Source organism: Ailuropoda melanoleuca, chromosome 1 (assembly GCF_002007445.2).
Source record: "Ailuropoda melanoleuca isolate Jingjing chromosome 1, ASM200744v2, whole genome shotgun sequence".
NCBI classification, from domain to species: Eukaryota; Metazoa; Chordata; class Mammalia; order Carnivora; family Ursidae; genus Ailuropoda; species Ailuropoda melanoleuca.
In genome coordinates, this window is record NC_048218.1 from 85,898,945 (window position 1) to 85,924,799 (window position 25,855).

Sequence of the window (25,855 nt, forward strand, 5' to 3'; positions counted from 1 at the left end):
TGTATGTTTTCATATTATTGTGGTAGCTTTCTTTATGTATTCTGGATACGAGTCTTTTGTCAGAACTACATAGGCTATTTTTTTCCATTATATGGCTTATTTTTTCTTTCATGCTTTTTTGTAGAGAAGTTTTAAATTTGATCAAGTCCAGATTATATATTTTCTTCTTCCACGATCTGTGCTTTTTGAATGTATCCTATGTTGTCTTCTAGAAGTTCTGGGATTTTAGCTTTTACTTTTAGGTCTGTGATCGAACATTAAATCATTTGATTTAATTTTTGTGTATGGGACGAGGTAAATTCATTTCTTTTTCCATGTGAATATCCAGTTGTTTCAGTACTATTTGTTGAAAAAGACTGTCCTTTCACCATGAATGACTTAGCACCTATGTCAGATTTTTCTTTCTTTCTTTTTTTTTTTCCCCCCAAACAAGTGGTGCCTCCAGTACAATGTTACATAGGTGTTGGTGGTATAGGACATTTGTGCCTTGTTCTCAGTTTCAGGGGCATTCTTTTGTCATCAATTACGATGTTGGCTGCAGGTTTTTCAGATACTCTTTATCACATTTGAGGATATTTGCTTCTGTTCCTGCTTTGCTGAGAATTTTTATTGCTAATGGGTATTGAGTTTTGTCAGGTTTTTCTTGCATCTATTGATATGATCATGGATGTGTTTTCTCCTCTATTGTTAATATGACTGATTATATTGCTCTAACATTTGAAATCATCCTTGCTTGCATTCCAGAGTCATGATGTGCTATCCTTTTTATGTATTTTGATTTCCTAATATTTTATTAAGGATTTGTCAGTTCATGAGGAATTGACTTATAGTTTTTGTTTTTTTGCTGCTGTCTTTGGTTTTGGTATTGGGGTAATGCTAATTTCAGGAAATGAGAAATGTTTGCCTCCTGTATTTTTTCAGAATTTATATAGATTTGGTGTACTTTTAATGTTTGATACAATTCAGCAGAAGTCATCTGGGCCTGGATATTTCTTTGTAAGGTTTTTAATATACCGGATTTCTTTTATAGATAGAGCAGTGTAGATTTTCTCTCTTGAGTCATTTTGGTAATTGGTGTCTTTCAAGATTTTTTTCTTTTAATTGCAGAGCTTACTAGCTTAATAACCTTATTCTTTTAGTGAGTGTGGAATCTGGTTAAATTACCTTTTTCATTGCTCATGTTTAACAATATGTGTCTTGATCAGTTTAGGGAGAAGTATATAAATTTCATTGATTTATTCAAAGACTTGTTTCACTGCTTTTTCTCTGTACTGTCTATTTTCTTTTGCTCTGATTTCTACTTTATTTCTTTCTATTTACTGAGTTTAATCTGATCTTTTTATAACTTCTTAAGCTTAGCTCTGTGATATCAAATGCCAGTTCTTTTGTAATAGAGAATTTTAGTGCTATAAGTTTCCCTTGAAGTGCTGTTTTAGCTGCATCCCACAATTTTTGGTAAGCCCCTTTCACTTTCATTTAATTAATGATGATTTCTAATTTCCTTGTGATTTTTTTTCCTTTGGCCCATTAGTTACGTTAGGCATGCGTTTTCTGATTTCTGAATAGTTGAGAACTTTGTACACGTTTTTTCTTTGTGGTTAGTGAAAATATTCTGTGTGATTTAAATCTTTTAGAATTAACCACTTTCTCATTATGAAACGTTCCTTAGTCCTTTTCATGAAAGTACCTTGTTTGATATCACTGTAACCACTATAACTTCCTTATGTAATTTTTGCATTGTATGTGTTTTCTATTCTTTCATCTTTAATCTGTATATTTTTGTAATTAAAATGGGTTTCTTTTAAACAGCATGTAATTAGGTTTTTTTTTTAAACTAGGTTGACAGTTTGTCCTTGAATTGGATTTAGATCATTTACATTTAATGTAATTACTAATGCGGTCAAACTTAAATATACTACCTTGTTATTGTTGTCTCATTTTTTTCTTTTGTTGATTTAGTAATTTTTAGCATTTCATGTCGTTTCCATTATTGGCTTATAAGCCTTATTTATTTATTTATTGGCTACCCTGCAGTTTACTTTTAATATACTTTCACAATGTGTCTCCAAGAAAAATTATAATGTTATAATGTATAATGTTATGGTGTCTGTCCTTCCTCCCTTTTTTGTACTATTACTGCTCTACATTTTATTTCCAGAGGTGTTACAAACTCAAGGATATGTTATTTTTGCCTTAAACAGTTAATTACATTTTAGAGGAAACTTAAAGATGAAAAGTTCTTTATATTTGCAAGCATATTTACCAGTCTGGCATTCTTCATTCTTTTGGGTAGATCAGTGTTTACCTGTCTGTGTTGTATTTTCTTTCTGCTTAAGAACTTCTTTCAACATTTCTGTTAGTCAGGTCTGTTGGTAAGGAATTCTATCAGCTTTAGTTTGCCAGCTTTTCATATTGATTTTTGAAGAATATTTTCACTGAATATAGAATTATGTGTTGTCATCTTTTTACCTGAGCTGTTTAAAGAACCTTTCCGTTATCTTCTTCCTCCCATAGTTTTTGATGAGAAGTCTATGGTTCTTTGTTCCTTTTTGTTGTTGTTTTCTGGCTGCTTTTATGATTTTTCTCTTTAGCACTGATTTTCAACAATTTGATAGTGTGTATAGCTTTCTGTGTATAATTGTGTAGTTTTCTGTTTATTTTGCTCAGGTTTATTTGAGTTTCTTAGATCTGTGGATTTATACTTTAATAGAATTTCAAAAAATTTTAAGATTTTTTTCTTTTCCACCTATTTTTGCAGCTCCAACTCCATGTATGTTTGGCTGCTTATTATTCACACAGATTACTGTGACTTCCCCCCCCAATTAAAAAAACATCTGACACCTTTTAAAAATCAAATTTAAGTCTTACAGAATTGTGGCTTCTGATAGATGCTGCATATCAGTTTTCTCCTCAAATTTAAAATATTTTGTGTTGTCCTTGTGAGTTCACTCTGGCACTGTAGGGTGCTTCAGTGGCCTAATTGGTAACTGTGAGCCTGTATCTGTATTCAGAAATTTTATGAAGGTCTTGAGATCTACTCATGTGTGTTAAGGACCTGTTATATGCAAATTTTATATGATTGAAGATGCTGTTCACTATATACTAGTGTCCTTTCTATAAGGACTTATGACAGGAACGTCTTTATGGTTTTTGGAACAGGAATTGATGTGCTGTCTTATTGTGTCTGTGAATTTTTGACCCTTGTAGCACATTTAGGTTCTTCTGCTAGAAAACTTTTTTTTTGGAGGGGGTAAAATAGAATATAAAATCTACCATTTTAACTGGTTTTAAGTGTGCAATTCAGTGGCATTGAGTACATTCACAGTGTTGTGAATCATCACCATTATCCATTTCTAGAACTTTTTCATCATCTTAAACAGAAGCTTGGTACACGTTAAAGAATAATTCCTCAATCCCCTTTATCCCAGGTAAACTTTTATTATACTTTTTGTGTCTAAGAATTTGTCTATTTTAGGTACTTTACATAAATGGAATCCTCATATTTTCTTTTGTGCCCGGCTTATTTCACTTAGTGTAATATACTTTATAATATGCTTTATAATATACTAAGTATAAAGTATATACTAAGTATAAAGTATATAATATTTCCCCCCAGCTTTATTCATATATAATTGACATAAACATTGTATTAGTTTAACATGTGCTGCAACATAATAATTTAATATATATTATGAAATGATTATTACAGTGAGTTAACATCCACTGCTTCACATAGTTACAAATGTTTTTTCTTGTGGTGAGAATTTTTAAGATCTGCTCTCAACAGTTTTCAAATATGCAGTTCAGTATTGTTAATTGTAGTCCTCATGTTATATGTTACATCCCCAGAACTTATTTATCTTATAACTGGAAGCTGATCGCTGATGAAAAAGTATTTCTTTTCTTTTTATGACAGAATAGTACTCAGGTGTGTGTGTGTGTGTCTATATCATATTTTGCGTATCCATTCATTTGCTGATAAACACTTGTGTTGATTTCACCATTTGGTTACTGTGAGTAATGTTTCTGTCAGCACTGGTGTACAAATGTCCCTGTTTTCAGTTCTTTTGAATATATACCCAGAATTTCTGGATCAAATGGTAATTCAGTGTTAAATATTTTGGGGATCAAATGGTAATTACATGTTTGCTATTTCGAGGAACAGCCATATTGTATGTTTCTCATAGTGGGTACACCATTTTACATTCTCAATGCGCAAGGGCTTCCATTTTATACATATCCTCATCAACACTTGTTATTTTCTGGTTTTTTTTTTTAACTTTTAAAATTATTTTTGTTATGGTAAAATACAACTTAAAATTTACCATGTCTGCTTTTTTTTTCCCCTAAGATTTTATTTATTTGAGAGAGATGGTGACAGAGATAGGGAGAGAGAGCTTGAGACGGGAGGAGAGGGAGAAGCAGGTTCCCCGTTGATCAGGGAGCCCAATACAGGGCTCATTCCCAGGACCTTGGGATCATGATCTGAGCCAAAAGCAGGTGCTTCACAGACTTAGTCACCCCAGGTGCTCCATCACCATATGTATTTTTTAAGTATACCTTTTAGTGGTATTAATAAGTAAATGAACATGGTTGTGTAACCAGTCTCCAGAACTCTTTTTATCTGCAGAATTGAAATTCTATCCATTAAATAATAATTCCCTATTTCCTCCTTCTAGTCCCTGGCAACCACTCTTCTAGCTTTGGTTTCTATGAATTTGAGTACTCTGGGTATCTCAAAAGTGGCATTACGTGGTATTTGTCTTTTTTGTGACTTTTTAAATATAGTGTTCTTCGAGGTTCACCTTTGTTGTAGCATGTATCAGAATTTGCTTCCTTTTTAAGGTTGATTATTATTTCATTGTATATGCATAGACTATGTTTATCCATTTATCATTTGATGAACACTTGGGTTGCTTCCACCTTTTGGGTATTATGAATAATACTGCCATGAACATGAATGGGCAGATATGTCTTCACGTCCTTGCTCTCAGTTCTTTTACACCCAAAAGTGGAATTGCGGGAACATACAGTAATTTTACTTTAAGTTTTTTGTGGAAACACCATACTATTTTCCATAGAGACTGCACCATTTTACATACTTACCAATAGTGCACAAAGGTTCCATTTTTTCCACCTCTTTGCCAATACATTATCATTATTATTATTCAGTAATAGCTATCCTAGTGGATGTGAGATGATAATGTGGTTTTGATTTGTAATTCCTTAATGCTTAGTGATATTGAACATCTTTCCAGGTGCTTATTGGTCATTTGTGTATCTTTTTAAGAGAAATGTCTTTTCCCATTTAAAATAGGTTTATTTATGTTTTTTTGAATTGTTGTTGAGTTGTGGGAGTTTTTTATTTTGGATATTAATCTCTTACCAGATATGAGTTGCAAATATTTTCTCCCATTCCTTGTGTTGTCTTTTCACTCTGTTGATTGTATCATTTGATGCACAGATTTCTTTATTGTTCATTTGATAGTAGCTATTCTAACAGGTGTAAGGTGGTATCTCACTGTGCTTTTGATTTACATTTCCATAATGATATTGAGCATCTTTTCATGTGCTTATTGGCCATTTGTATATCTTTTTTGGGAAAGCTTAAGATTTGGACAGGTGTTTTTGTTCATCAGCTTCATTCTGTTTCCCTCTACTTTTCTGTTTTTATTTGTATTATGCATTAGTTTAAAATTTTTATTTAATATTCTATTCATTCTTCTAGAATTCTCTATAATTCTCTAAATTATTTTTGAAATCTTGCTGGTATAATTCTAGGTAAGGTGAATTTTTGCCTGGTGAAGAATCACTTTATACTGTATTAGATGTTGATCTTGCCATTAATCAAATATGAGGCACTGGGCAGGTCAGTTTATTTTTTTCTCTGGGTCCTTAAAAGATAATAATGATACATGTCTTGATTGCAAACCAAGTCTTCGAGGACTGTGGTTCTGCAGGACAGCATCAACTGAATAGGAATATGAGAGTGGGAATTGTAAAGAGCAAGAGCTTAACAGACTTTTAGGAAAGATGTATGGAAAACAGAAAAAGAACAGAGGGAGGTGGAAGCAATAATAGTTTGATTAGGGCTAATCCAGAGCAAACTAAATGGGATGGGATGTCAGATGCAGGAGAGGCTCTATAAATGATGGCTACAGAGATCTCCATAGGAAATATTGAAATATGTAGAACCAAGGTCAACATTACCTGAGTAGGTGAGGGAAATTATATATGGGTAAGCCTTCTCAATTTTCTCCAAAAGCTTAGAGTAGAAGGGGGCTCTATGTAGTCAGTCATTTGGCTCTGGAGAAACCAGAGAGTGAAGGGATCGTGGTCCAGGAGTGAGAAGTAAGGTGTATCATCCACAGTGAGTGTAGCAACTTAAAAGTCTTGTAGACTGAAAAAGAAGGATGATGGCTGGGAGCATTTTTGGAAGAAATTTTGTGACACAGCCAGGCCAATTGAATTGAGTAGTCTAAATAAACTTTTAATTTGCTGTAATTGTATTTTTATTCCTGAAATTTCCTCATATTGTTATCTATTTGAATCAACTTGGAATAAATTGTGTTTAGCAGCATTTAGGGCATAAACGTATTGTATCTAATGAGAAAATTCCTTTTACTCTTAGGAGGTGAAAAATTATTCTGAGATTTCACCATACTAAGACAGGGACTATATCACAGGTGTTCGGGAGTGTAACTGGTTTCACACTCAGCCTTTTTACTATTTTATGTAAACCATCACCAACGAAGAGAATATACTGCAACTGGTTTTTAATGCTGTTTTTGAGACACACTGATAAAATTAAGCTATATTGAGACATATATACTTAAAAAATATTTTATAAGTGGAAGTGGTATAATCCGAAAATACATAGTTTTAAGCGTCAAAGATCTGGCTCTCTTTCCTGCTTTGGTTTTATTTATTTTTATTTTTATTTTTTAAGTAGGCTCCACGCCAGCATGGAGCCTAACATGGGGCTTGAACTCATGACCCTGAGATCAAGACCCTAGCTGAGATCAAGAGTCGGATGCTTAACTGGCTGAGCCACCTAGGTGCCCCACTGCTTTGAGTAATGCTGGGCAAATGACCCAGTTTTCTCTTCACCAGAGCTGCGTTATCTGTAAAATAAACTAGTTGAACAGCATCTTTAATCAGCATCACATCTAATTTTGTGTTCCTGTTTTGTTTTATTATTATCATTGGTTTTTCTGAGCTGCCTTGGAAACAAGTACATTATACGTAGCCTTTTTTTTTTTTTAAGATTTTATTTATTTATTTGACAGAGAGGGAGACAGCCAGTGAGAGAGGGAACACAAGCAGGGAGAGTGGGAGAGGAAGAAGCAGGCTCCCAGCAGAGGAGCCAGATGTGGGGATTGATCCCAGAACGCTGGGATCACGCCCTGAGCCCAAGGCAGACGCTTAACGACTGAGCCACCCAGGCACCCCCGTAGCCTTATTTCTAGGAGAGGATTAGTTTTGAGTTCTCAGCTGACTCACATCAGTGAGTCTTTCATCAGTGGTGGACTTGCGTTAAATGATGAGATCAAATTAAGATTCTCACAAGTTCCTTTAGTATTGTGTCCTAATTTTTAAATGAAGGTAATGTAAAACTTTGAGTGTTTCTCATTAATTAATACTTTTTTCTACTCCACTGTCAGCCTACTTTAACTGAGATTATGTCAAAGAATCCTTACGTGATTACTTTGTTGGTTGCTTTCCTCATGGCACTTGAACAAAGACTTACATATGGCCTGTATTTTTCCACACAGCCAGTCCTTCTGGGGGTTGCAGATTCCCAGTAAATGGGAATTTTTTTTTCCCCCTAAAACATTGTTAAACTGTATGGGAGGGAAAAACTGTCAGAATCTGAGTACTTTGAAGGGTCAAATTATTATTATTATTATTTTTTCTTTTGCTAGAAACTGTAGTTGCTGATAAAGGAAGAAAGAATCAGGGACTGGTCAGTTTTCAATTTTAGTGACCTAGTGACTTTTGAGCCCTGGATTTTGGTATGCAGACAAGGCACCCTGCTATGAACATTTCTTAACAGCTGCATGGTCCATTTGTCTGAATTTTCTCTTCTTTTGACTCATTTTGCCTAGTTTTAAGGAATTGAGGGCTATACCCTGCTGAAAGTGTCAACCCCTTTGACGCTACACTTATTTTTTCCTCTTCTGAATTCTTGAATGCTGTTCTCTCAACCCCCTGCCCCTCAAAGAGAATATTCAATTATTTTTTAAAAATCTGCCTTGCTGCAAGTTTTTTTCCCCCAATTTCTGAAGGAAATGAATAGTCAGGCACATTTGGCTCTTGGTCACCTGCATTCTCATTGTCCTGAAAGTAGCCTTTGTGACACTAACTTCTAGTCTGATGTTTACCCTTGGAATGGCAGAGAAAAAAAGGTGAGAGAAAAAAATGGGACTTTCTGGTTTAACTTTAGTTATGAGGTAGATTGTGTGGTGCTACACGTCTCATGTTCTCAAAGTAGATAATCAGAGATGATAGAAGTACATACATTCCTACTTGAAGATTTGCCTACATTGGCATTTCCTCACTTAGAATAATTTTAGAGCAGAAGTTGGCATACTGTTTCTTCTGTAAAGGGTCAGGTAGTAAGTATTTTAGGTAACCACTCAAGTCAGCTTGTTTGTGGTACCATAGACAATATGTAAATGAATGGACAATAACATTTACTTAAACTAGACACTGACATTTGAAGTTCATATGATCTTTACATTCTTCTCTCTCCTCAACCATTTAAGAATGTAAAAACTGGTCTTGTGGATTGTGCAAAAAGGTTGGATTTGGTCCATTGGGCATAGTTTTTAGAAGAATGATGATAAGTTTGTTTCAATTGCTGTCTTGTACTATTTAAGTAAGTAATTATAGAATGAATAGAATATGAAATTCACAAAATAAGCTTTCAGATCTAAGAAACCTGTTATCAGCATATTACCTAGCCATCTTAAGCCTTAGTTTTCTTTTTTTTTTTAAATAAGCCTTAGTTTTCTTATATATAAAATGAGAATAATATAAGTATTGCAAATTATAGTCTTTATTATGAACAAAACAGACCCTGGCTATTATAAGCAGAGTAGGGAATTATTAAAGAATATTACGTAGCTTCCAGAGTCAGTGGGGAAATGCTAGAGATACAGACTTGAGCCCAAGCTTCTGGGAACATTTCTAAAGCAGAGCTAGTTTGAGAAAGTCACTGATGCTGAGCAGTAAGTGCTAGATACTCAACTTGATTACAGGTGCTGTTACTGTTGGCTCTGGCGCTTTTTCAGTGATAGGAACTCTTATGTTGTAACCAATTGGAAATGGTTGGTTTGCTGCTGCCACCGTCAAAAACCAACTACGTCTGTTGCTTTGGTCATGAGCAAAAATGAAGGTTCTACTCATTGCCTGCTTCCATGTCAAAGCTTCTTGGAGGTTTATATTTTAGAAATAGAATAATATACTATGTCTCTTTGAGAATTTTTTTTTTAAGATTTTATTTATTTATTTGACAGAGAGACAGCCAGTGAGAGAGGGAACACAAGCAGGGGGAGTGGGAGAGGAAGAAGCAGGCTCATAGCAGAGGAGCCTGATGTGGGGCTTGATCCCATAACGCCGGGATCACGCCCTGGGCCGAAGGCAGACGCTTAACCGCTGTGCCACCCAGGCGCCCCTCTTTGAGAATTTTAAATTCTAATTTTTATATTAGAAATGGTATTAGTAAGTTAGAAATTACATTATCTTATTAGGTGGTAGATCATAAAATATAGTGGAAATATCCACAAATTAAAAGTTTAAATTTTTAGTAGTGATTAATATGATGGATGTCCACAACAGTAGACGCGTAATAGTCCCCCATTAGCATGTGTACCTCCAGTTGTACTTAACTTCAAACAACTATACAAGTTCTTTCCTAAAAACTATAATTTATGAAAGGTTTGTTTTCTAAGTTGGTGTGTGAGTTGGTTATTTAGAGTCTATAACCTATTCCCCCTTCAAGACCAGAAGGTTATAAACAAATGGACTTCTTTCCAGTGTAGCCAGTATAAGGTTGTTTACAAAAACCAGTGTCTGTTTCATGGAGATAAGTTCTTTGACGATGGAAAGATCCTGAGTGTTATCCGCTTGCTGCTACTAGGTGGCTTTTGTCCACTGTGAAATAATGTACTTGGTGTGGAGGTGAGAGGGACTCAGTTATTGCTTATGGTAGATTGTATTATTTAAAAGTATTTGCTTCTTTTTTAGTGGGCTTCTTTCTGCAGACTTCCTACCTGTGGGGGGAGTACTTCTTCGTGTTGATACCAGGCTTAGCCATGGGACTTCCTTTGGTTAATGGAAGATGAGAAGTGATGTATGTTGTGTCTAAGCAGAAGCTTTAGGAGCCATTTTGTGAATTGATTTTTGTTTATTTTCCTCTGCTGCAAGAAAAACAGGTGCCAGATAAAGGCTCATTCTTTTGCCAGGATCCCAGAATGAAGAAGATACTGTAGCCAACCCAAAGCCAACAACAAAAATGAGAAACACATTTTTGTTCTAGTAAAACAGTTCTCACAATGCTGCCTGTTGAACTCAAGACCCATTGAGTATTTTGGTAACAATATTTCGGTGCCTTATTTACTGTCTTTTGACCTTGCATTATGGTTAAGTGATAGTGGGGGAAAGTGCTAGTGCCTTAGGAAAAATCAGCGTCGTTGCTACAGACTGTGTTATCACCACATTTTTATAGTAAAAAAAAAAAGTTTTACTTACTGTCTTTGATGAAGCAATAAAAATTAATTGAAAAAAAATCTTGATTCTGCGTTTTTTTACAAGTCTTTCTGATGAAACAGGAAAAGTTAGAAGAAGCACTTCTGGGTGCTGAAGTATGATTGTCACAGAAAAGTACTTGTGCAATTATTTGAGTTATGGACTGAACTAGTCTCTGATGAAATATCACTTTCACTTGAAACAGTGATTCACTAACGTTATTCTAATGTAGCATTTGACAGACGTTTTCTCAAGTGAACAAAGTGAGCCTTTTACATCGAGGAAAAAAAACTGGCAGTATTTGTTGCTAGTGATAAAATCTGAAATTTCAAGTGAAAATTAGAATTTTGGAAAATTGTCAGATAATGTAAGCTTGCCAGTTTCCAGGTAGTTAAGCTTTTTCTGATGAGCTTGGTAATGACAGTCATGAATGTAATTAAAAAAAATTTTTTTGGTGCTATATAATGAAATATCAACATTTGGGAGATTACCTAACTCAGTGGACCAATATTTATGATTGATGAATGATGTTACAGAATTATGCACGAGTAAAAAATCCATTCATGTTGCCAAACCGATGGATTTTAATTTAACAAATATGAAAAGTTCATTGATAGGGTTTAAGATTCCACACTTCAGTGAATTTTCAAGACACTATCTCTTGTTGAGTTTTGGTATAGAATCAAATAATATTCATAATTATTTGAAAAAGCCATGAAATCTTCCTTTTCCAACTGCATATCTTTTGAGAGTGAGGTGTTGGATTTTCTTCATATAGTTCAATCAAAATGACACATTGCCGCTAATTGGGTGCAGAAGCAGGTAGGATGACCCAGTATCTTCTCTTAAGGCAGACCTTAAAGAGATTTGTAAAAACGTATACTTTTTAAAGGATTTTATTACTTTATTCTTTTGGAAAATATAGTTGATTTTAAAATAAGAAATTTACATTAACATGTAACTGGCTTATTATTTTTAAAAAGAATTAATAAATATAAATACACATTTAAAAATTATTCGTTTTAATTTCTAATACTGTAATTCATATTAACCAAAGTTTTTTGAGGTCCTCAATTTTTAAGAGTGTGAAGGGGTTATAGGCCCAAAATATTTAAGAGCTACTGTTGTAAATGATTACGATTTTTAGGGGTTGTTTGTTATATCATAACCTAGAGGGAGATAGCACATTGGCAGTAAGGTAAGTCAGTCTTCTTGAGAAATACAAGTTGGTACTATTTGTTGACCCTCTGTTTTGTTATTATGACTTATTTTTTGTGAGGCCGTTAAGTAGGCATTGAGGTTGCTGAGGAAGGATTTTGACTGACTTCCAAAAAATGGATTATTGCGTCTTGCGTGATTCCACATGATTATGGAAGTCTCCTTTACAACAGGGACTTTTGGTGAGCCTTTACATGGGACAGAAATATTTTCACACTTGGTCAGTCCATGCACCCATACTTCTCTTCCTTAAATTATTCTGCATACCTCTTTCATGTAAGGACCTGACCTGGAAATCTAGCCATATTAATACTCCCCATTTAAGAACTGGTATGAATCTCACTGTTTCCTTTTCTCGATAATGCGGACTATGAGATGTATTACTCAGTGGGCTGCTTTTTTTTTTTTTTTTAACTTAACACCTACTTCAGATGGGACTGGAGTATGGTTGAAAGAATCCGTTTGCATGTAATGCAGAATCATGTGTAATCCAGGCTTGTATTTTTTCTCTCTCAATTAATTAGCTAATCATTGAGAATGAGAATCTCCTATGTAGTAGATAGGCCTTGTCTGAGGAAGAAATAGCAGTGCATGAGGAGTAGGCACACTGAGAATGAACCATCTGCTCATGCTTCATAAGCATCCTGACTCTTGTTCTGTATACACTACAACCACTTGATGATGGAGTATTTCTGTCACATCAGCTTTGACTTTGGATCAGATGATAGTTGCTGCTGGCAGCTCAAGTTTCATAGTTACCTGTGGTTAGATCTTCATTCTCTACCAGTATAAAAAGTACAAGAATTATTTTCCAAAGACAGTCTTGGTTTGATGAAGAAGATATGGTTTTGCCCTAGAAGCTCTTAGTGGTTTCTGCTCCATTTCTCCTAGAGGGGCTTGTTAATAGCTCCTTGTGGCGCTGATCTGTTGACACTTAGTGCACCATTGCAATCAGAGTTCATTATGGCCACGTGGCATAGCTACTTGTACTTGCATCCTAGATTGGCTAGAGAATTTCTCTGTTCCTCTGGGCCATACTTAAAACTGCTGGATTTCAGATCACTCAGTAAATAGAGACGTGCATGTATATTGGTAAATGTTGTTTCCAGTGAGGCCCACCGAGCTTTCTGCTTCTTTCTTTGTCGTAGGAAGTATAGGGTTTTCATTTTGGAGGGGATATTCTGACTTGCCACGCTCCATTGGCTCCTACAACTAAGTAGTGGTGGCAGGACCCTATTTTTTCTTGGGACTTTTTTTATTGGTCTTTTGGCATACAGAGTACTGCTATTTCACAGGGTCTCACTGACTTGATTTTATCAATGTAGTGGACCAGTGTGATGTGCAGTGGGGTGGTGAAACAAGGTCATATGAAAGCTAGAAGCTCGACTTTGCTTGAGGCAGTATAGTGAATATGTACTACTGTCCCACCCAAATGAAAGCAATTTGCTTCTGAAGTTCTGTTTGTAGAAATAGAGAAACCATTTGTCAGAACTATAGCCGCATATCCGGTACTGTGCTAGAGATCAAATTTGGATTACCAGCTGTGCTTGTAGTCATTAAGTTTAGAATACGGTTATTCTGTATGAGCCGTTGTGTGTTCTGCATCAGCCAAACAGTTGTATTAGATGAATATCTGCCAGGGATTGCAGCCCTTGCATCTTGTAATTCTTTGATAACTCCACCAGGAATGCAGTATTTTGTTTGGAGGTGGTGCTCCAGGGGTTTATGTCTGAACTTTTTGATCCATTATTACCGCACTGTCCCACCTGTCATGGCGTCATTATAGGCTTTTGTCAGTTGGTAGTCAGCCGGGACTACCCTTTTCAGTTACATTTTCAGCACCTGAGGAAATAACTTAAGGTGGGGGGATTGATCTGCTCTCTGATAAATGGCTTTGGGCCGAAACTTGATATATTAGTTGAATACTGTAATCTCTTATTCTGACACATACATCACAGTGGTGCTATCTAAGAGGTCCTCAGGGATTGGAGTTAGATTTTACACTCCCAGAAAGGTCAGGGTATTTCCCTTTCCCAAGTGCATGGTTACCCTGATAAGTGGCTGTTGTTCTTTTGTGGGAAGCCAAGAGGAAAACAACAGTATTTGTGTTTGAAGGGTGCTTTGACTTACCTTCATTCTAGAGGTGTGGGGTGTAGGAACTTTGAGAGGCTGTGATATTCTGTTTTGGTGGCTTATGTCCCCTCTGTCAGCCTCTCTGTGCCATACCTAGAGTTAGTTAGTTGTATAGGTTGGGGATCAGCAAACTTTTTCTGTGGGTGCCCACATATGAAGTGTTCGAGTTTGTGTGCTGTAGTCTCTAAAAAAAAACTGTCCAACCCAGCCATTGTAGTGCTAAAGCAGCCATAGATAATACATAAATGGGCATAGCTGCGTTTGCATAAAACTTTATTTTCAAAAACACGGTGGGTCATATTTAGACTGTGGGCTGTAATTTCTCTGCCTCTAGTACAGAGCTAACAGGATAATGGTGGGATGTCCTAATATTATGATTTTAGGGACTTTCTGCAATTCTCGCAGACAAACCAGTTTGATAACCACTAGGTGCCTGTTTCTTTAACCTTGTTTGGTACCACTTGATGTTATAATTAAGCAATCAACAAAATCACACTGCATTTTGGTCACGACAGCTCCAGAGCAGGGATTGGCAAGCTACAGCCTACAAGCCAAAAGTGGCCTGCACTTGTTTTTGTTGACCCACAAGCTAAAAATGTTTTTCACATTTTTAATAAATTGAAAATTATTCTATAAGTGAAAATTATATGAAAATCAAATTTTCATGTACTATGTAAGGATTTCCTGGCACACAGCCACATTAGCTTGTTTACATATGTAGTTTATGGCTGCTCTTGCTTCACAGCAACAGAGTTGGGTAGTTGAGACAGACACCTTATGGCCTTTAAATAATGTCCGATCTGGCCCTTTATCGAAAAAACATTTGCTGATCCCTGCTCTGAGATAGGAGGAAAATTCTTTTGTTTCACACTAACTGCCTTGTTCTCTGTCAGTGCCTTGACTCAACAATTACACTGTGAATATGTTGCTTTCTGTTTTTGAACTCCAGTTTGAAGCAATGTCCTCCTCCACTGTCCTTATGTGTCCACCTCAGGTCTTTCATAGCTCTCCACTACTCTGTCTCCACTTGGTCCCTAAAGCCTTGTTTTAAAAGCACTTTATTACAGATGACTGCAGTTTGTAATTTAATTTTGCCATAGTCTGAATAAACTATCAGAGGCCCATCTTACAGGATTGTTTCCTATTTCATTCAAACCCAACTAGATTAGATAACATTCTCAGATTCCCATTACCTTGAAGGTTTGCTCATCACCTCAGTGATTTCAGAATTTAATGATATAAATAATATTAGCCAATATTTTATTCAACTTTTACCGTGTGCATGCGCTGAGCTAAGCACTTTTCACACATAAGTGCTTAGTATAGTGTCTGCCACATCACAAGTATTCACAAAAGATTAGCTGACATTATTTTTTCATTTGGAAATAAATGCCCCTCCCTCCATACTTCATATATTATAAAAAACAAAAAACATTGGCCACTAAAATTTTAAAAACCACATTAAAGGTATATTGGAGGGAATGGCATAAATTAATAGTTTTTGATTATAATTCTGCTTTTTAAAAAGTTTGTAGATGAGTACAGTAGATTTTCATTATTTGCAGTAGTTAATGTTTATGAAGTTGTTGTGAACACTGAATTAGCACCGAATGAACCACTGCTCCTAGGGGAAATGCAGGATTAGGTTCCTGTGAGCCTCTGGTCATAACATTTTCATCAGCTGATCAATAATAACCTTGTTTTGTGTGTTTCTGTTTAAAGACCACTTATTTTATATGTATTGTTGATTCATTAATGTTGCCTTCATGGCCAACAGCATTATAACTCCATGAATGGAACCCATCTATCACACATTTTCTCCATGAGGCATGTCACACAGCCAGGAACTTTAAAGGATAAAACTTTAGCACTATGCTTGGTGCTGAAAAAATAGTAAATAGTAAAATCACCAGCTAAAAAGGACAAAATACAGAAATTTGGCACTAAATGTACCACACAAAGGACGTTTGTTTATAGAATGAGAGCTGAAACAAGAAAGCAGAATGCTGTGTTATTTGCTGGGTATGTGCACAATAAGCAACTCTGGTTTCTTGCTGTTCTGTACAAGTCTGAAGATTGCAAAGGTACTACAAATATTAATTTTGTGGTCACATATAAATTTTAGCAAGTAGGAAGATTTCACAAATATGATTTCACATACCCTCAAATATGAATAATGAGGATTGACACTGTCTCCCCAGATGCCACAGTTTTTCATTTTAATTTATCCTTTATTTGTGTTTTAATTCTTTCACTTTTTAAACTTATTTTTAAATTGTGTTAAAATACATATAACCTAATAGTTGTTTTAACTGTATTCACATGGTTGTACAACCAATCTCCAGAACTCTTTATCTTTGTACTCATTAAACAACTCCCTCTTTCCCTCTCCCTTCATATCCTGGCAACTACCATTCTACTTTCTGTGACTTCGAGTACATTACATACCTCATGCAAGTGGCATTGTAGTATTTGTCTGTGACTGGCATCTTTCACTTAGCATTATACCCTCAAGGTTTATCTATGTTGTAGCATGTGTCCGTTTACTTTTTAGGGCTGAATAATATTCCATGATAGGTATAGACCACATTTTGTTTACCCATTCATCCTTTGATGAACATTTGGGTTGCTTCCAACATTTGGCTATTGTGAACGATGCTTCTATGAACACAGGTGTGCAAATTCCTCTTCGAGACCCTGATTTTTTTCCGACAGTGGTTTATCTTTTATATGTCACATAGATATTACAAAAATGAATGTGTTGACTAAGTAGAACAGATGTATATTGTGAAGCAACAGGTAAAAATTGTCAGTTTGGGGTGCCTGGGTGGCTCAGTTGGTTAAGCGTCTGACTCTTGATTTCAGCTCAGTTCATGATGTCAGGGTTGTGAGAGGGAGCCTGTGCCTGGCTCCTGCTGGGTGTGAAGCCTGCTTAAGATTCTCTCTCTCCCTCTGTCCCTCCCCTTCTCTCTCTTTCTCTCTCTCTCTCTCTGTCTTCTTTCTTTAAAAAAAAAAAAAAAAAAAAAAAAGCTGTCAGTTTGACCTCATCTCATACACCAGAGATAGCTGTTAGTTATAGTTTGGTGTGTATTCATTCTATCATAAGTACACAATTCGAATGTATATATAAAATATGTAGAAGCTATTTAATATGGCTTATTTACATTTACAGTTTAGTAGAATTTCGTATTAGTTGGGATTCTATGCATACTGTTCTATATATTGTGGATATTTCACATAAATTGTGTGTGTGTGTGTGTCTTATGCACTATCTAGTACTCTAATTTTTGTTGTATCATACTTTTTAAAAATCAGATTTTAAATTTAAAAGTAATACATACATGCAGTAGAAAAGCTCCACACAGTGCAGAAGAAAACTAAGAATATCTTTTCTTCCTTTATTTTTCCTTATTCCTTCCCAGTCTTATTTCCTGGAGGCGGGCTTTGTTTGCTGTAGTAACTTTAAGTGATAAATTATACTAAAGATTCTTATTTCTTGATCTGTTAACCATAAGGCACATCTAATATGAAAGTTTTGAGGAAATTAGTGGATTTACTCTTATGTACTTCCCCTTTCCAACTTTTTAAATATTACTACAGAGTACAAATTAGACTTTGCAACTACTTACTTCTATTACCTCCTTTTGCTATAGGATGTTTTTAGAAACTGAAAAAGAATTAGTAATTTTTGTGGTTATTTACTGTGTAATATATATGAGAAAGGAATAGACTACTGTTATTACACTTCTATTCAAGGAGAATCTCCCACTGTCAGTGATAAGAGTATCCTCTTTTGTTTTCTCATATAAGGAAAATTTAAATTTTTCAGTGTTTAAAAAGTCTTTATTTTGACTCTTGACGGCAAATCTGACTAATGAGAGCAGTGCTTTGCAGCAGCCCTTTATGTCATGTGTATAAAAATTGGTACTCTTTGGGGGGTGCAGCTGCTTGCAGCAGAGGTCTCTGGTAACCTGTTTATTTGTAGTATACATGGTGGGGAAGCTCTGGGTTATAGCAATCTAGTTTCAACATTTTTTTTTTCCTGCTCTGCTGTCTTCTAGCATCCAGTATTTCTGATGAGAAGATGAATGTTAGTTTTCTTGTTTCTCTTTGGCAGCTTTCTTGGTATTCTGGAATTTTACTAGCCTGAGTCTGTCTAGCCATGGGTCTTTTTTCATTTGTTATGTTGTTTTTGTTTTGTTGAATCTTTTCACTTTGATGACTGAATCTTTATTTCTTGGAAAGTTTTAGGAAGTTTCTCCCCACCCACCCCCCCTTTGAAAATCAATTTCCTTCCACCTCTGTTCTCCACTTTTGGATGCTTTGTGTAAGTGATTCTTGGACCCCCTAAGATCTTAATTCGTATTTAAATTTTTCTTACAGCTTTTACTTTTTTGTTTGTAGGGGTTTTGTCTTGTCTTTTTTCTTTCCTTTCTTTCCTGGGTTTTGTCTTTTTTCCTCTTCTTTCTTTGTTTTGTTTAGTTTGCTTTACTTTGCTTTACCTTGGAAGGAAGGTAAATCGCCACAACTTATAAATAGTGTGGTGGTAAATCATGCCCGTTTTGTCCTGGATTTCTGTTTTTTCTGTTAACAGTTCTGTTTATTTAGTTCCGTTTCATGCTGTTAGATTTCTCGACATGTTTCGTGGGTCTTGGTTAGTATTGGCAGTTGAAGTGTGCGTGCTGCAGTGTGTACTTCTCCAGCCCTCTGTCTTGAAAGGTAGTTACGGTGTGGTAGGTTCTGTGAATGTGGTTTAGGTGTGGACTGGCAGACCAGGCCTCCTTCCAGGACCTCCTTCCAGGACGGGTGGGTGTGGGGTATCACTTGGATAATAGTGTCTTTAAATACTGCAGGTGGGGAGTGCTTTGATAGATTTCACTTGACTGGCTTTAAGAAATTGATCCCTTTCTCTCTCTCTCTTCACCTGCTTCCACCAACCCCCTCTATTTCCCTTTTTGTGTTAGAGGTCTGGTGTTCCTGCCATCTTGCTGCTCTGCTTTTCTCTCAAGCCTGGCTGCTCTCACAGAAAGACTAACTTAGGCAGAAATGCCTACTTCATAGAAATCACTTCTTTGGCTTTATCCTAAAGGCACAAGCTGCTACTGCCATGTCTCTGATCACAGGTCGGAGGAAGAGGGGTCATCTATCCATAGGAAGGTAGTGCAGCATCCTGATGAAGCACCTGCCTGTCCTCCTCCTTGTAGTTGTGATCAGTTTGATTACAACTTGAACTTCCCTGGCATGTCCTTGAAAAGATTTTGGTGTCTTATATATATGCTTTCCTCTTTTTCTTCCTGTTAATCAAGTCTTTCCTACTTTATATCTGCCCAGGTTTCCTGAAAATTTATGATTGTTCGATAACTTCTTGTTTTGCCACAGTGCTATCATTTCATTTTAATTTAAATCTTTTTCCTGTTGTTTCAGGGGGACCTTGGGAAGGAGGAGAGAAAGAGATAAATTTATTTAGTCTGCTACCTTGAGCTATAAATGACTAATTTGTGACTGATTTTAAAAGGTAGATAAGTTCTCAAACACATTTTTCTTCTTTTGTGCCTTAGAAGAATTATTAAATCATCTTTTTTTTTCTCCTAGTACCGAAGAACATTTTAATTTTCAGTCTGTGCCATAATGCTCACTGCTGTTCCCTGGGCGTATGGCTTCTTGTAGAAGAAAGCCTGCGTAACCTAGTGACATTGTTGCTCATCACCTTCCGAGTGTGGTTTTTGGTTTTTGGATTGTTTGTTTGTTTGTTTTTTTACATAAAGTTGTATGTGTGAGTGAAGTCCTCTTTTTTTAAGAGACAGTATATATTGGATAATATTTATTTAATCACTCATGGAAATGGTCAGAAAACTGGTAAAATTGGGTTGTTACCTCTAGTGAAGCATAGCAAAGTAGAGAAACATTTTTGAAAATGATTTAGTAAAAGCCTGGGGGAAGAGAGTGAAAGAACAGCTAACTCATTTTTGTTCTTTACCATCTTATATGGATGTGTAGTGTAGTTTTTAGCATAAACTTTGCTGGAGGCGGAGAAACATGGTACTTATGTCCCACATACCTTTTTACTTACCACCTTGTAAGCCTTGTTTGATTTTTGTTGTGTTTTGCTTTTGTAATGTCTTGAGGATATTAGGTGAAGGTTTTACTGCCTAAATGTCTTTAAACATTAGGCCTTTGATGAAAAATTGAGAAGATAGGTTAATGCATACAACTGTAATAAACGCAGTGCTTATGTCTGTGGCTTTCAGACTTTTTTGATCTGTAGCCCACAGTAAGACATGTGTTTACACTGCAGCCTTGTACATGTGTGTATAGGACAATGAAATTAAGAGTTTCATGGAACAGTATTTGCCTTTCACGTGATACACTTACATTGCCTATTTCATTAGCACAAAGGGTATGGTCCACTAACTTTATTTCATGATCCACTAATAGGTTGTGAACTGCAATTTGAAAACCCCTGATTTAGATCCTCATCTATTAGAATAGTGGGAAAATGGAGGGATTTGGATTCAGGAGACCTAGGTGGTTCTCTAGCTTTATGGTCTTGGGTAATTTCCTTCTTGGAGTCTGTTTTTGCAGGTGTAAAATGGGAGTAATAATACCTAATTAGCTTGATTATGAGGTTTAAAAATAAATGGAAAGTGCTTAGCAGTGCTAGGGATAATAGTAGATATTTAAAAATCAGAAAGTTTTTATTATCTTTGTTATTTTTACTATATATACCACCTGTCATGTTGAGTAGGCACTGAGATTCAAACGTTCTTGCCTTTAGGGAGGTAGATGACATTTTATTAATACAGAGGCACAGACATAACTGCCTTACTGGTGAGAAGAATGTTAGAATATGTAAGAGGCATAGTAACCTAATGGAGGAAATTAGAGTTGGGCAAGTACAGGTATGCCTTTATTTTTAAAGTTTCAAGGAACAGGGTCCCTCAAATTACCTCTAGCTGTATGGGGTTTTACCTTAAGGATACATAAAGGAGATCAGGAGAAACAGGATTTAAAGCTGCAGAGATAGCTGTTTCAGAGAATTGCCATTTTGTTTTGGCCATAACTGATTTCATTTTCTGACTTCATGGATAATTGGCACATCTTCTGCAATATAATAGAATGAATTCTCATGTGTTTCCTCCAGTAGTGGCAAGACTAGGTCTCCAAGTCCAGTGTTCTGTCATTATAACTCAGTTCCCTCTCTCACTAGGTCACGATCTATTCTTCTTTGCTTTATGATTTCTGCTGGAGTGTCTGCTGACCTCTGTCACACTATTGGCCTCTTGACTCTTGGTTTTTTGGTTGTAAGGAACAGAAGTAGACTCCAGATACTGAAGCTAGAAAGAGGTAAGTGGTGGTTCACCAAAGCGAAGAAAAAATGAACAAGAGATCTAGGACATAGGAATCCGTGAGCTGACTTGGCAGTGGTTATCATCAGTTCAAATTATTTTCCTTTTATGGTTTTTCTCTTTACATTCAGATATCTGGGAGGGAGTCTGATTAGCCTAGCTTGAGTTATGTTTCTATCCTTTGGCCAGAGGAGGAGAGGACACCCTGATTTAAATTCCAGCCAAGACTCCGCTTTAGAAGCTATGTGGTTCCTCTAAAGCAGAATTAGAGTGCTGCTCCAGAAGGGAGACTGGGTACTGGCAGCCAAAACCAGCAGATGTCCAGTACAGTGTAACTGTGTGTTGTGTTTGTGGAGGGCTATATGCATTTTACTCAGACTCCAGAAAGACAGTATGGTCCGTAATCATCATCGTGGCGTAGAGTGTGTTAGTGGACATACATCTGGTTTAAAAAGTGAACAGAACTTTGGGACAGTATGTGACGAGGCTTAGGGCACATATTTTGAAATTATGTGATATGAGAAGAGAAAGATAATCAAGATAATGCTGTCCCTGTGAAATTATATGACCATATTTATTTTATAGAACCCTTAGAGGCGTTATAATGGTTGGAGTTAGGGCAAATGGCTATGTGAGGAGATAGAGGCAGCAAGGCCAGTTGGAAAGCTATCAAATTAGTTGAAATCCAGATTTTTTAAGGCTCTCTCTGATCATCCCATCTCTTCTCGGATTTAACTTTCTGCTGTGTGTCCGTACTTGTCTTCTGATCCAGTGAAACGTGTTTGTGCCTAAGAGCCTGCCCCTTGCTTGGAACTCTCTTCTCATTTGTACCGCAGCTCATAATGTCCCTTCCTTCTTTCCTGGCTATTTTTTCTAATCCCATTGCCTGTAGATTTTTTCACTATCAGATTATTCTGTTTTATTTTCTCCATAGCAGTTACTTACCATTTTTCTTTTTTAAACTTGTTCTGCTAACAGTGGCAGGGAGGTAGGGTTTGGTTGCTAAAGGAGACTCACAGGACCCTAAAACACAGTGCTGATCAGTCTAATTTATTGCTGCAAAAGGATGTATGGTACAGCAAGTGTCTCGAAGTAAGGTGACACATCACAGCCGAAGGTTGCCTTCTAGCAGTGGACCTGCGGGGGTTAAGTGTGGACTCCCAGCTTTTCTTCCCTCTGTACGGTCATACTGGCCTTGTTTTCTCTGAAGACCAGGGTCACGGATGTGTGCGAGAAGCACCGTGAATCCAAGGAGCTCACAGTGGCTCTCACCTGGGACTTCTTATGTCCTGCTGACCACATAGGCCTTTGGCAGAGTCCTCTGGGAGGTCTCAGCAAAACCAGGTGCAAGCCATCCATCTCACTGTTAACAACGAACAGTGCTGACCAGCAGGTACAAACAGCCCAAAACTCACTGGACCCATGGTTTCAGGGCATCATTATTAATCAGTATGTGTTGTGCTTTGACGGGGCATCGGTGTCAGGAGGGTACCACTTTTATTTCAGCAGTTTACTCAGGCCAATTACAGGCCTACTGTAGTTTACTGAGTGCTTTTTGCTTATGTGTTTGTTTTTTTCTCTTCCACTAGAAGGTAAATGGCAGTAGAGTATGAATTCTGTCTGTGTTGGAAGATAGCAGTGATTTTGTTAATGTGTGTAAGATTTAACAAATGGATATTCAGAATGTCCATAAGTATCTTTCCCATTTAGGTCTTTTTCTTTTTCTTTCTTCTTCTTTCTTTTTTTCTTCTTTCTTCTTTTCTCTTTCATCTTTTAGGTTTGGAAGGACCAGGTACTTTATGCAGTGTTAAGGTCAGGTCACAGTGAATGTTCCCCTTCTTGTTATTTCTTCATCTTTCTTTAACTCCCTTGTAAGGGTCTTTATAATTAGGCAAATAAGNCTTTCTTTAACTCCCTTGTAAGGGTCTTTATGATTAGGCAAATAAGATCGTTTCCCTTTTTTTGTATTTTGCCATGTGTTTTTTTTTTTTTTTTTTTTTAAGATTTTATTTATTTGAGAGAGAGAGCGCATGAGCAGGGGGTTGGGGCAGAGCGAGAAGCAAACTCCCCACTGAGCAGGGAGCCTGCTGCAGGGCTCTGTCCCAATATCCTGAGATCATAATCTGAACCAAAAGCAGATGCTTAACTAACTGAGCCGCCCAGGTGCCCCTGCCATGTGTCTTTGAGAAAGAGTTGGACATACAACAAATTCTCTCTCTCTGAACTGTCTCCCAAAAAAAAAAAAAATTACAGCATTTTTACAAGAAGGTAAGAATTAAAGCTACCTTTTTTGAGTGCCTTTTACTCACCAAACACTGTACTAAGCTTTCTGTTTTTTTGAGAGAGAGAAAATGCGTGCGTTCTCAGCGTAGAGGGGAGGGGCAGGGGCAGAGGCAGAGGCAGAGGCAGAATCTTAAGCAGATTCCATGCCCAGCACGGAGCCTGATGTGGGGCTTCACCTCACTACCCTGAGATCATGACCTGACCTGAAATCAAGAGTCAGATGCTTAATCCACTGAGCCACGAGGAGCCCCTAAGTTTTGTTTTGTTTTTAACATACATTATCTGTAATCCTTATGAGGATACCATAAGGTGGACGGTAATGTCCCTATTTTAAAGAAATATAATCTGAAGCTCAGAAGTTAAGCCTCAGGGCTTTTTATGTTCAGGGCTGTTCTTAGTAATGACATGGACCAAGTAGATATGGACCTAGGTCATTAGAGCTCCAAAACCAGAGTTCTTCTCATTATACCATGTAGTAGAAGTAAAAGATGGCAAGTACCTTACAGTGAATGGTAGAGAGACAACTTTTCAACATGTGATAGAAATATAGATGAGAAAGAAGTTGCAGTTCTGCCCTTTAGAGCTTGCTGATTCCATGTTAACCATAATTTCTGGTGCTTTGTCTTACTTCTCTATTTCCTTTTGTACTTAGTATTTAGAACTCTCTTATCTTTTTTGTTGAATTCATGTCAAATAATCAAATAGGTATCTTGAAGTGGATGCTCCCAGTGTGCCAGATAAATTGTGCTGCTTATATTCTCTGAAACATAGATTTCTGTTGCTGCTGTGTTTCTGACCTCACCATAAACCTCAGTAGTTTAACTCATTTTACAGTCTATCTAAATCCTAAATATTTTAGCCTTTTAAAACATTTCTAGATTGTCTTTCTGTGAGAGATGGTAAGCATTTTTATAAATCTAGGTTCTGGTCATCTCTTTATGGGTCTTTAATTTTGCTTCCCATTCAGGTAATTATTTTTTAACTCCTTGTTTTGAACGTTGAACATCTTACATGGCTCAAGTTTAAAATGTTGCAGAAGTATATACATTGATAAATCTCGTATCTGCCCCCCTAGCCACCTAATTCTTCTCCTTGGAGCATTCAGTGTTAGCATTGTCTTATGTATCCTTCCAGAGATGATGTTATTATATACAAACAAATTTATCATCTGTTTTCTCTCAGCCCCTCCCCAGTATTATATATTATACACAGTTTTTTGCCTTTTTCCCCTCTTTCTCCTTTTAACCTAACAGTAAGTATATCATGGTGATCATGCCCTTGTCAGTACCTGAAGAGTTTATTTATTCTCTTTCTTTGACTGGATAATATGCCACTGCAACAGGCTTCTGCTGATGGACAGTAGTTTGTTCATTTGTTTTGTGAATGCAAGAATAACTGAATGTAAGTTATTTTGTATGTATGCAAGCATGTTTTGAATAATAAATTCCCCACAGTGAGATTTTAGGATCAAAGGATATGTGCATTTTAACATTTAGCTGCGATTGTCTCCATGGAGGTAGTAGTAATATGGACACTCCTAGCAGTAGTATTTAAGTATAACACCACAAGGTGTTATAGCACTTCTTTTTTTTTTTTAGCACTTTTTATCTTTACCAAACTGGTAGATGAAAAATACTATCTTGTATTTTTTTTTAAAGATTTGCTTTTCATTGTAACATCATAGACATAATATGTAAAAAGGTGATGAATTTTACAAATTAAACACACCTGTGTGACCACTACCCCAGTTATTACTCTGTCCCCAACCTCTGGAAAGATAACTGGTATCCTGACTTTACATCATCAATTATTTTCATACTTCCTGGAAATCATACAGTATATGTCCTTATTTATGGCTTCTTTGCTCAGTGTTGTATCTTAAAATTCGTCCAAGTTGTATCATAGTTCTCAGTTAAATCTTGATTTGCACTTCTCATACAGGGAGAGAATCTTCGTGTTTCAAGCTTTAAAATTTTTATTTTCTATCAGCTCTTTGTTTCCTGTATCCATGGGTGGATGATCATTTTCTTATGGATCTCTGTGTAAAGGAAGCTAACCCTTTACATGGGGTAGGAGTTGTACCTGTTTTCTAAAGTTAGTCATGCCTTTTGACTTGGCATATG

The 25,855-nt window shown here is 36.4% G+C and overlaps 1 protein-coding gene across 5 annotated transcripts in view; it reads left to right on the forward strand.

Annotated features, from left to right (window-relative positions):
- Positions 1 to 25,855, forward strand: part of TBL1XR1 (TBL1X receptor 1) — a 167,707-nt gene that overhangs the window by 29,301 nt on the left and 112,551 nt on the right. Inside the window, exon 1 of one of the 5 annotated variants that reach the window (XM_019794086.2) lies at positions 20,925 to 21,447. The exons of the other annotated variants lie outside the window; for them this stretch is intronic. Within the exon in view, the coding sequence (XP_019649645.2) occupies positions 21,336 to 21,447 (112 nt within the window). The 5' untranslated portion in view covers positions 20,925 to 21,335. Of the gene's footprint in view, positions 1 to 20,924; positions 21,448 to 25,855 lie in introns of those variants that run through there. 5 annotated transcript variants of the gene reach the window in all.